The 12497-nt window shown below is 50.2% G+C and overlaps 1 protein-coding gene across 1 annotated transcript in view; it reads right to left on the bottom strand.

The window, feature by feature from the left end:
- The window catches only part of LOC143955476 (uncharacterized), a 65473-nt gene that overhangs the window by 29897 nt on the left and 23079 nt on the right, over nt 1-12497 (bottom strand). The window contains 4 exon segments of the mRNA XM_077465517.1: nt 3912-4092; nt 4261-5119; nt 7125-7138; nt 9130-9184. Of these exon segments, the coding sequence (XP_077321643.1) occupies nt 3912-4092; nt 4261-5119; nt 7125-7138; nt 9130-9184 (1109 nt within the window).

The raw sequence follows: 12497 nt of genomic DNA, 5'->3' as shown, positions 1-12497 counted from the left end.
GCTGATCACCACATGTGGCATTGCGTTTCTCCTGCTCCAGTTCCCCAGCTCCGCTGATCCTTTGGTTTGCCGATCCTCCTCTCTCACCTCCTGCTATATTGCTCCCATGCTGCTCACCACATGTAACATTACTAGTTTCTGCTGCTCCGAACCCCCAGCTCTGCTGATCCTCTGGTTTTTCAATCCTCCTCCCTCACTTTCTGCTATATTGCTCCCATGCTGCTCCCCACATGTGACATTGCTAGTTTCTCCAGCTCCAGTCCCCCAACTCTGCTGATCCTCCTCTTTCACCTCCTGCTATATTGCTCCCACGCTGATCACCACATGTGACATTGCTAGTTTCTCCAGCTCCAGTCCCCTAACTCTGCTGATCCTTCTCTCACCTCCTGCTATATTGCTCACAAGCTGCTCACCACATGTAACATTACTAGTTTTTCCTGCTCCGGTCCCCCAGCCCTGCTGATCCTCTGGTTTTTCGATCCTCCTCCCTCACTTTCTGCTATATTGCTCCCATGCTGCTCCCCACGTGTGACATTGCTAGTTTCTCCAGCTCCAGTCCCCCAACTCTGCTGATCCTCCTCTTTCACCTCCTGCTATATTGCTCCCACGCTGATCACCACATGTGACATTGCTAGTTTCTCCAGCTCCAGTCCCCCAGCTCTGCTGATCCTCCTCTTTCACCTCCTGCTATATTGCTCCCACGCTGATCACCACATGTGGCATTGCGTTTCTCCTGCTCCAGTTCCCCAGCTCCACTGATCCTTTGGTTTGCCGATCCTCCTCTCTCACCTCCTGCAATATTGCTCCCACGCTGCTCACCACATGTAACATTACTAGTTTCTCCTGCTCCGGTCTCCCAGCCCTGCTGATCCTCTGGTTTTTCGATCCTCCTCCCTCACTTTCTGCTATATTGCTCCCATGCTTCTCCCCACGTGTGACATTGCTAGTTTCTCCAGCTCCAGTCCCCCAGCTCTGCTGATCCTCCTCTTTCACCTCCTACTATATTGCTCTCACGCTGCTTACCACATGTGACATTGCTAGTTTCTCCTGCTCCGGTCCCCCAGCTCTGACGATCCTTTGGTTTGCCGATCCTCCTCTCTCACCTCCCACTATATTGTTCCTGTGCTGCTCCCCACGTGTGACATCTGATAGTTTCTCCTGCTCCAGTCCCCGAGCTCTGTTGCTCCTGCTCTCGCCTCCTGCTATATTGCTCTTACGCTGCTGACCACATTTGACATTGCTAGTTTCTCCTGATTTCATCCCCCAACTCTGCTGATCCTCCTCTTTCACCTCCTGCTATATTGCTCCCACGCTGCCCCCCACATGTAACATTACTAGTTTCTCCTGCTCCGGTCCCCCAGCTCTGCTGATCCTCTGATTTTTCAATCCTCCTCCCTCACTTTCTGCTATATTGCTCCCATGCTGCTTCCCACGTGTGACATTGCTAGTTTCTCCTGCTCCAGTCCCGAGCTCTGCTGATTCTTCTCTCGCCTCCTGCTATATTGCTCTTACGCTGCTCACCACATTTGGCATTGCTAGTTTCTCCTGATTTCATCCCCCAGCTCTGTTGATCCTCTGATTTGCTGATCCTCATCTCTCACCTCCTGCTATATTGCTCCCACACTGCTCACCACATATAACATTGCTAGTTTCTGCTGATCCTCTGGTTTGCTGATCCCCATCTCTCACCTCCTGCTATATTGCTCCCATGCTGATCATGCGGCATTGCTAGTTTCTCGTACTCCGGTTCCCCAGTTCTGTTGATCCTGATCCTCTGGTTTGCAGATCCTCCTTTCTCACCTCCCACTATATTGCTCCAGGATCAGCAGAAACTAGCAATGTTATATGTGGTGAGCAGTGTGGAAGCAATATAGCAGGAGGTGAGAGATGAGGATCAGCAGAGCTGGGGGATGAAATCAGGAGAAACTAGCAATGTCAAATGTGGTGAGCAGCGTAAGAGCAATATAGCAGGAGGCGAGAGAAGGATCAACAGAGCTCAGGGACTGGAGCAAGAGAAACTATCAGATGTCACACGTGGGGAGCAGCACGGGAGCAATATAGTGGGAGGTGAGAGAGGAGGATCGGCAAACCAAAGGATCAGCGGAGCTGGGGAACTGGAGCAGGAGAAACGCAATGCCACATGTGGTGATCAGCGTGGGAGCAATATAGCAGGAGGTGAAAGAGGAAGATCAGCAGAGCTGGGGGACCAGAGCAGGAGAATCTAGCAGATGTCACACGTGGTGAGCAGCAAGGGAGCAATATAGCTGGAAGTGAGAGAGGAGGATCAGCAGTGCTGTGGGAATGGAGCAGGAGAAACTAGCAATGTCACATGGGGTGAGTAATGTGAGAGCAATATAGCAGGAGGTGAGAGAGTAGGATCAGCAAACCAAAGGATCAGCAGAGCTGGGGGAACAGAGCAGGAAAAACTAGCAATATCACATGTGGTGAGCAGCATGGGAGCAATATAGCGGGAGGTGAGAGAGGAGGATCAGCAAATCAGAGGGTCAGCAGAGCTGGGAGATGAAATAAGGAGAAATTAGCCATGTCACATGTGGTGATCAGCGTGGGCGCAATATAGCAGGAGGTGAAAGAGGAGGATCAGCAGAGCTGGGGGACCGGAGCAGGAGAATCTAGCAGATGTCACACGTGGTGAGCAGCAAGGGAGCAATATAGCAGGAAGTGAGAGAGGAGGATCAGCAGAGCTGGGGGACCAGAGCAGGAGAAACCAGCAATGTCACATGGGGTGAGCAATGTGGGAGGAATATAGCAAGAGGTGAGAGAGTAGGATCAGCAGAGCTGGGGAACCAGAGCAGGAAAAACTAGCAATGTCACATGTGGTGAGCAATATAGCAAGAGGTGAGAGAGTAGGATCAGCAGAGCTGGGGGACCAGAGCAGGAAACACTAGCAATGTCACAGGTGGTGAGCAGCATAGGAGCAATATAGCGGGAGGTGAGAGATGAGGATCTGCAAACCAGAGAATCAGCAGAGCTGGGAGAGGAAATAAGGAGAAATTAGCAATGTCACATGTGGTGATCAGCGTGGGAGCAATATAGCAGAAAGTGAGAGAGGAGGATCAGCAGAGCTGGGGGATCGGAGCAGGAGAAACTAGCAACGTCACATAGGGTGAGCAATATAGCAGAACGTGAGAGAGGAGGATCAGCAGAGCTGGGGGGCCGGAGCAGGAGAAACTAGCAATGTCACATGAGGTGAGCAATATAGCAGGAGGTGAGAGAGGGGGATCAAAAAACCAGAGGATCAGCAGAGCTGGGGGACCGGAGCAAGAGAAACTAGCAATGTCATATGGGGTGAGCAATGTGGGAGCAATATAGCAGGAGGTGAGAAAAGAGGATCAGCAAACCAGAGGATCAGCAGAGCTGGGGGACGAAATCAGGAGAAACTAGCAATGTCACATGTGGTGAGCAGAGTGGGAGCAATATATAGCGGCAGGTGAGAGTAGAGGATCAGCAGAGTTGGGGGACTGGAGCTGGAGAAACTAGCAATGTCACACGTGGAAGCAATATAGCAAAAATTGAGGGAGGAGGATCGAAAAACCAGAGGATCAGCAGAGCTGGGGGAACGGAGGAGGAGAAACTAGCAAATGTCCCACTTTAGGAGCAAAAAATCCTTGCACCATCCCTGCATACAATAACGGATTTAGCGCTCCGTTGCCAAACTCCGTGTTTGACCCCCCCTCATCACCTTCGTGTTTTCCCAAACATTATGTCAAAAAAATAATGAAGTCACATCGGGGTGTTTACTTTCCAATATGGGGGTTTTCGTACCGCCCGACATTTTTATTGGATATGTTTTATAACAGAAAATAAGAGGTACAGCAAATTGTGATTCATACAGAAGACATTTCCCGCACTCAGGAAACTAATACTACTAGAGGGTTGTGTGTGTTCTCCGATGTCTGGTAAGGGAAGACTTCTGTGAGAAACATTTCCCGCACTCAGGGCAAGAGTACGGATTCTCCCTGGTGTGAGATCTTTGGTGTTTGACAAGGACTGATTTCTGTACATAACATTTCCCGCACTCAGGGCAGGAGTACGGCTTCTCCCTGGTGTGAGATCTTTGGTGTTTGACAAGGACTGATTTCTGTACATAACATTTCCCGCACCCAGAACAGGGAAACGCCCCTTTCTTCGTATGACCCATCTGATGTTTATCAGCATCGGACTTCCGTGAAAAACCTTTCCCACACCCAGGACAGCAATATGGCTTCTCCCCCGTGTGAATCTTCTGATGGCCATAAAGACTGCTCATTTGTGAAAAACGTTTCCCGCACTCGGGGCAGACGTACGGCCTCTCGTTTGTGTGCACCCTCTGATGCATAAGCAGCGTGAACTTAGTTGAAAAACATTTCCCGCACTCGAGGCAGGAAAACGGCTTCTCCCCCGTGTGAGACCTCTGATGTATAACAAGTGTGGATTTGCTTGAAAAACATTTCCCGCACTCGGGGCAGGAAAACGGCTTCTCCCCCGTGTGATGTCTCTGATGCGCAACGAGTGACGATTTCATTATAAAGCATTTCCCGCACTCGGAACAAGCATACGGCTTCTCCCCTGTGTGATGTCTTTGATGTACCACAAGTCCTGGTTTGGTTAAAAAACATTTCCCGCACTCGGGGCAGGAATATGGCTCCTCGCCCTTATGAAATTTTTGATGTAAAACAAGTTGCGAGTTATGTGCATAACGTTTCCCGCACTCGGGGCAGGGATACGGCTTCTCGCCCGTGTGAGTTCTCTGATGTCTGACCAGTTTTGCTTTATATAGAAAACATTTCCCGCACTCGGAACAGGAATGAAGTTCCCTCGGCTTGTGAGACCCCTGATGTATAAAAAGAGCTAAACCAGAGCTAAAACTTTCCCCGCACTCGGGACAGGAAAATGTCTTCTCCTGGTGAATCCCGACCCCGTCCCCCACAGTACGAGGTTGCTCAGAGTCGGAGGGAGTCCATGGTCTATCCACACTGTGAAGTCCACCATCCATAGTGGAGATCATTGTCTTTTCTCCTCCACAATCTCCTGTGATGTCCTCATCTTCCATTTTACAACCTGGAGATAAAGTGAGACGATCCTTTGAGGGTTTCTCCATGGCGTGTCCTGGAAAAATATAAAAACATCATCAATAGATATGAGAGGGTTAGTTCACTTCCATCAAGATCCCATCTGGATCAGGTAGATATGAGTGAGGAGATGTTCTCTGTGGAGGTCCCAACCAGCCGGGACTTTTCCCCCCTCTTCAGTCCTTTGGTCCTCCTCCCAGATCACTTCTACATTTACACAGCCTTGTCAGAAGAGCAGGAACCAATGGGGGGCTGGGAGGTCCATGCTCTTTACACAACCACAAGCCTAGGCACTGGGTCATGTGATCTCTGATGGTCAAAGTTCAGGTTTGTAGACCCTTTACCATAGACCTAGGCTTCTATAGCCTTGGTTTTAAATCCCAACAAGACCGGTGATGAAGTCTTATGGGAACATTTAGCTATAAGTCGGCTGGAAGAAGAGGAACCAACCTAAGAAAGGCTCAATCTGTGTTATCATATCTGTGCTACTGTAACTAGGAGTGACCCACAACCTAATACTGCCAGCTGAACCACAAATAGGGTATCAGTACAGGGAGGGGACCGTCATCAACCCATTATTTCCCTGATATCACTCAGCTCCCGCCCTACTCTGGACCAATCAGTGAGCAGTAACAGAGCAGAGATAAGAGGAGAATATATGATGGGTCACCTGTGCTGATCTCTGTAGGAGTGTCCTCCTCTATGAATGTCCTCGTCATTCCAGCCTCCTCCATATATCGCCGATCATCCCTCACATACGTCTCTTCTACTTCACCCTCAACTTTCACGATAATCAGATCTTCACCCTAAACCAACAGAATGGCAGCAAAATAAAAAGGTTTCCATACTTCCCGTATTAAAAAAAAAAAAGTCAGGTTATACTGCCACCTACTGGCAGTTGAGATATCCACAAGCAGCCCCGCTGAGGGGTGGACAAGAGGGAGTGGTAGGACCAAAAGTGCCTGAGAACTATCAGGAAGAATAATCCCCAAATCTGAATGAGACAAAGCGTCCTGAAAGACAGGGGGCGCTACCAATGACCAATGGAAGGCCACAGAGAATCAACCTTACTCCCACACTACAGAAACCCCCGAAAGATGTACAATCACAATCTTTTTGAAATTCAAAATCAAGATGGCTGCTCCAATCTCATGGGATTTCAGTATCCAATAGGACTGCTCCGATCTCATGGGATTTCAGTATCCAATAGGACTGCTCCGATCTCATGGGATTTCAGTATCCAATAGGACTGCTCCGATCTCATGGGATTTCAGTATCCAATAGGACTGCTCCGATCTCATGGGATTTCAGTATCCAATAGGACTGCTCCGATCTCATGGGATTTCAGTATCCAATAGGACTGCTCCGATCTCATGGGATTTCAGTGTCCAATAGGACTGCTCCGATCTCATGGGATTTCAGTATCCAATAGGACTGCTCCGATCTCATGGGATTTCAGTATCCAATAGGACTGCTCCGATCTCATGGGATTTCAGTATCCAATAGGACTGCTCTGATCTCATGGCATTTGACTATCCAATAAGACTGCTCTCCTCCTCAACATGGCTGCCTGTAGCCCATAGCTGGAAACAAGTATTCCTCTCCTACGGGCTCCTGCCAGCCTGAAGAAAAAGCATATAGTGCCACCTTCAGGTTGAAGGATTTGGTGGGTTTTTGGTTTCGTAGTCTCACGCCGGTTGAGGCTCGGTGTTCCTTCAGGTGGAGTCATCCCTCTCGGCAGTGATCTTTTCTGTCCATGTCTGAGTGTAGGCTAGGTAGAGGCTGCTGTATATCCTCCAACCTGAAGGTGGCACTGTGCTTTTTGTTCAGGCTAGCAGGAGCCTATTGAGGACTATTTGTCCCCAGCTATGGGCTACAGACAGCCATCTTGAAGGAGGACAGCAGTCTTATTGGATACTGAAATCCCATGAGATTGGAGCAGCTACTACCTGCATACACTCCGACATGGACAAAAAAGATCAAAGAAGAGGGATGACTCCACCTAAAGGAACGCCGAGCCTCAACCGGCGTGAGACTACGAAACCAAAAACCCACCAAAACCAGTAGAACTTCCAGAGAAAGAGACCAACAACATAACGTAGTCAACAGATAACAAACACAGGGAGAAGTCCCCAGGAGAGCAGGTGCCCAACCTTAGTGTAGAACCTGATTCTAAGAATATCTTGACCCCTCCAGTGAAGCACCCATAGTCCTGAAACGAGGGACAGGAACCTTGGGGACACCTCTAAAGAACATTGGCTTGATTTATAGGCACACCGGATGAAGGGATTTGGAGACTCTTCCTTAGGAGGCTGTAGATCAGCCACAGAAGGAGGTCCTATCTCCAGGTGATCAGATCCCAAGAACACCTCCAGACCTACTCAGTTCTCAGGAAATTGACAAAAAAAAAAAAAGACAAGCCCCCAGAGAGCCTCCCCTTACATCAGGGCCCCCAGAGAGCCTCCCCTTACATCAGGGTCCCCCAGAGAGCCTCCCCTTACATCAGGGTCCCCAAAGAAACTCCCCCTACATCGGGGTCCCCAAAGAAACTCCCCCTACATCAGGGTCCCCAGAGAGCCCCCCCAATTACATCAGGGTCCCCAGAGAGCCCCCCCAATTACATCAGGGTCCCCAGAGAGACTTCCCCTTACATCAGTGTCCCGATAGAGCCTCCTCCTTACATCAGAGTCCCCAGAGAGCCCCCCAATTACATCGGGGTCAGAGAGACTCCCCTTTACATCGGGGTCCACAGAGAGCCTACCCCTTACATCGGGGTCCCCAGAGAGCCTCCCCCCTACATCGGGGTCCCAAGAGCCTCCTCCTTACATCAGGGTCCCCAGAGAGCTTCCCCCCTTACATCAGGGTCCCCAGAGAGCTTCCCCCCTTACATCAGGGTCCCCAGAGAGACCCCCCCTTACATCAGGGTCCCCAGAGAGACTCCCCCTTACATCAGGGTCCACAGAGAGCTTCCCCCCTTACATCAGGGTCACCAGAGAGACTCCCCCTTACATCAGGGTCCACAGAGAGCTTCCCCCCTTACATCAGGGTCCACAGAGAGCTTCCCCCCTTACATCAGGGTCCCCAGAGAGCCCCCCAATTACATCAGGGTCACCAGAGAGCCTTCCCTTACATCAGGGTCCCCAGAGAGCCTCCCTCTTACATCAGGGTCCCAATAGAGCCTCCTCCTTACATCAGGGTGCCCAGGGAGCCTCCTCCTTACATCAGAGTCCCCAGAGAGCCCCCCAATTACATCGGGGTCAGAGAGACTCCCCTTTACATCGGGGTCCACAGAGAGCCTCCCCCTTACATCGGGGTCCACAGAGAGCCTCCCCCTTACATCGGGGTCACCAGAGAAAAAAAAAGACAAGATCCACCCACAAAGAGAAGATCACCTATTCTGGAGAACCAGATTAAAACCCTGAGTAAGGGAACACCGGGGCAATGTTGAAGCGTTTGGTCCCCTGGGGCAGGGAGAAAAGATCACCACATTCACCAAAAGAGACTGACAGAACACAACGTCCTGGGGAGACCACAATAATCCAGAGGGCTAAGCTGGGCATACATGGTTCGTATCTTGTTTGGTTCTGCCGGGAATGCTTCGGCGCCCCCCCCGGTGGCAGAATACAATAGCACAGCGGGAGGCGTTCCACCATCAATACGGACCGTGTGAGTGATTTTCTTTCCCTCCACCAGTTGTAGAAGGAAAGAAAACAATATCATCTATGGCCAGCCTTAGAGAAGTGGGTTTGGCTAGTCCTAATGAGGGGTGTGTCATATGTTAATCAGCTTCTTTGCATAGATTATCAGAATGGTATGGGCTCAATAGACTCGGAGGACATTTCCAAGCACACGGTGGTCTGGATTCTTCAACATTCTACAACATTCTACAAATATCATTCATCATCTACCTGATAAGGCCTTGCGTAGTTGTGATCTTCCTGTGTGGAATCCCGGGAATACAGAGGATGGGGACATCTCTCTGGTGGGTTCCTGGTATTTGGTGGCTCCATCATATGGTTGGGTTCTTCTGAAAGCTCCTCCATCACTCCATACTCCTCACCCTCCTCTTTATACTCTTCTTTAGGAACAATATCATAATCTTCGAGGCTTCCATTCTGGATAAACAATAAAACATTTAGTGTAACAAACATACTTATGTACAGAGGCGTAACTAGAAGCTTCAGGGCCCCCGGTGCAAGAAACCATGAAGGGGCCCCCCACCAGCGCCATTGCTAGGTCTACAAAAGATCTGGGGTTAAAGCCCATAGCAGCGAAGTAAAGAAAGTCATATGCTTGGGCGGGCATTCACATGTATATAATATAATTATATATATATATGTATATAAAATATCGGAGTGCGGATCCCCACTTACATCATGGTCCTCAGAGAGCCTCCCCTTACATCAGGGTCCCCAGAGAGCCTCCCCCTTACATCAGGGTCCCCAGAGAGCCACCCTTACATTAGAGTCCCCAGAGAGCCTCCCCCTTACATCAGGGTCCCCAATGAGATTCCCCTCTACATCAGGGTCCCCAGAGAGCCTCCCCCTTACATCAGGGTCCCCAGAAAGCCTCCCCCCTTACATCAGGGTCCCAAGAGAGCCTCCCCCTTTCATTAGGGTCCCCAGAGAGCTTCCTCCTTACATCAGGGTCCCAAGAGAGCCTCCTCCTTACATCAGGGTCCCAAGAGAGCTTCCACCTTACATCAGGGTCCCAAGAGAGCTTCCTCCTTACATCAGGGTCCCCAGAGAGCTTCCTCCTTACATCAGGGTTCCCAGAAAGCTTCCCCCTTACATCAGGGTCCACAGGAAGCCTCCTCCTTACACCAGGGTCCCCAGAGAGCCCCCCAATTACATCAGGGTTCCCAGAGAGCCTCTTCTTACATCAGGGTCCCCAGAGAGCCTCTTCTTACATCAGGGTCCCCAGAGAGCCTCTTCTTACATCAGGGTCCCCAGAGAGCCCCCCAATTACATCAGGGTCCCAAGAGAGCCTCCCCCTTTCATCAGGGTCCCCAGAGAGCCTCCTCCTTACATCAGGGTCCCAAGAGAGCCTCCTCCTTACATCAGGGTCCCAAGAGAGCCTCCCCCTTTCATCAGGGTCCCCAGAGAGCTTCCTCCTTACATCAGGGTCCCAAGAGAGCCTCCTCCTTACATCAGGGTCCCAAGAGAGCTTCCTCCTTACATCAGGGTCCCCAGAGAGCTTCCTCCTTACATCAGGGTTCCCAGAAAGCTTCCCCCCTTACATCAGGGTCCACAGGAAGCCTCCTCCTTACATCAGGGTCCCCAGAGAGCCCCCCAATTACATCAGGGTCCCCAGAGAGCCTCTTCTTACATCAGGGTCCCCAGAGAGCCTCTTCTTACATCAGGGTCCCCAGAGAGCCTCTTCTTACATCAGGGTCCCCAGAGAGCCCCCCCAATTACATCAGGGTTCCCAGAGAGCCTCTTCTTACATCAGGGTCCCCAGAGAGCCTCTTCTTAAATCAGCGTCCCCGGAGAGCCTCCCTCTTACATCAGGGTCCCCAGAGAGCTTCCCCCCTTACATCAGGGTCTCCAGACAGCCCCCCCTTACATTAGGGTCCCTAGACAGCCCCCCCCTCTTCCAGAGGTTCCTGTGTACCTCGCTGATCTCCACTGTGCACCTCCAACCCGCAGCACATATCTGTACCCCCCCCTTTTACCCCATGGTCACAGGTGGGAGGGAGCTACCGGCAGCTCTATGGTGGCTGCGGGATCTCCCTGGGGCTAGTAGTTCTCTTCCCGAGTGTATACAGCGGAGAGGGGAGGGGCCTCTGACTCGGGCATGTATTGGCCAGAGTGTAGAAGCAGAGCAACTCCCTTGTACACTGAACAGTGAAGCCGATACATGCCCAGTTCAGAGGCCCCTCCCATCTCCTCTGTATACACCCGGAAAGAGAACTACAAGCCCCAGGGAGATCCCACAGCCACCATAGAGCTGCCCCCTCCCACCTCCCCCCACTGCATACTAAACTGACAGCCAGAGGTGCAGGGGGAGATGCCAGTAGCGACAGAACACCAGGGCCCAATCGCAAGTGTGACTACTGCAACCCTGATAGTTCCGACCACTGCATGTGTATAAATCATAATTACTAATAATTGTTCCTCATCTACCGGATGATGGTGGGGGATGGTGTGATCTTCCTGTGTGGAATCCCGGGAATACAGAGGACGGGGACATCTCTCTGGTGGGTTCCTGTTATTAGGCGGCGCCATCGTATCCTTGTGTCCATCTAAAAGTCCTTCAATCACACCATATTCCTCACCCTCAACACCAACATTTTTATCTACGACGTTTCTTTTCTGAATATATAATACACAAGATTCATTGTAACACATACACGTGTATAAAAGTTAGAAACAACAATAATTTTAATCGTCTACCTGATCGTGTTGTGTGTAGTTGCGATTTTCTTGGATGTCCATCATGACGTCCTTGTAGAGATCCTCGTGTCCTTCTAAATACTCCCACTCCTCCATGGAGAAATAGACAGTGACATCCTGACACCTTATAGGAACCTGACACACACAATGATACAGTCACCATCCAGACACATCCCTTGTCTGTTACTGGATAATGTCCCACAATTCCCAGAATCCTCCTCACCTCTCCTGTCAGCAGCTCCATCATCTTCTTGGTGGGGTCATTTTCTATTATTATGATTATAGATTTAATATTGTGCAGCCATTATTAGAATGAAAGCTAGCTTTTTGTATCTGCCATGTACCGTCACTCGTGGTCGCTCTACCCCTGAGACAAGCAAAGCTTATGGTTTGTTGGTTACTTGGATAGGTAAGTGATTGGCTACAGTCAGCACTCCTGGACATTTTTCCTGAAGACCAGTGTGCTCTGTCTTTTTTGCTATATCCATTCTGATGAAGACCAAATACTGGATGAAGTCTTCTTCAGAAACCAACAACTCCTGGAGTGTTGATGTCCTGCTCCCCTCTCCTCCAGCGGCTCCGTGGCTTTAAGCCTCATGATCTCAACCCCAATACTCTGTCCCTATACCATAGAGATCAACGAGAGGAATCACAGAGCTCTGTGGAGGACCAGGAGATCGCCACTCCCCAGTCATGTTGGTTTCTGAAGAAGACTTTGGCCGGCATCGGAGCTCCGTTCAGAGAAGTAAGAATTTACCTTTACAGGGAAATATTTTTTTGGGGGGGGGATTGACGTTTGGTCAAACTTTTCATAAATTCTAGAATTTTCACTTCGATACGTGAAAGAGTCTGAAGGCTGATAAAAAAAATTAGAGGTCGACCGATATATCGGCCGGCCGATATATCGGCCGATATTTGCCGTTTTTTAAATAATCGGCATCGGCCGATTGTGTTAATAAAAAGCCGATTCTACAGCGGGACTTTGAAATGAGTTCTGTAAGAAGTGAGTGTGAGTTGCCTGAGTCGTCATAGC

Source organism: Lithobates pipiens, unplaced genomic scaffold (assembly GCF_037356315.1).
Source record: "Lithobates pipiens isolate NorthernLeopardFrog02 unplaced genomic scaffold, aLitPip1_a1.2 Scaffold_35, whole genome shotgun sequence".
Classification (NCBI taxonomy): domain Eukaryota; kingdom Metazoa; phylum Chordata; class Amphibia; order Anura; family Ranidae; genus Lithobates; species Lithobates pipiens.
This window is presented reverse-complemented; position numbering and strand designations above follow the sequence as displayed.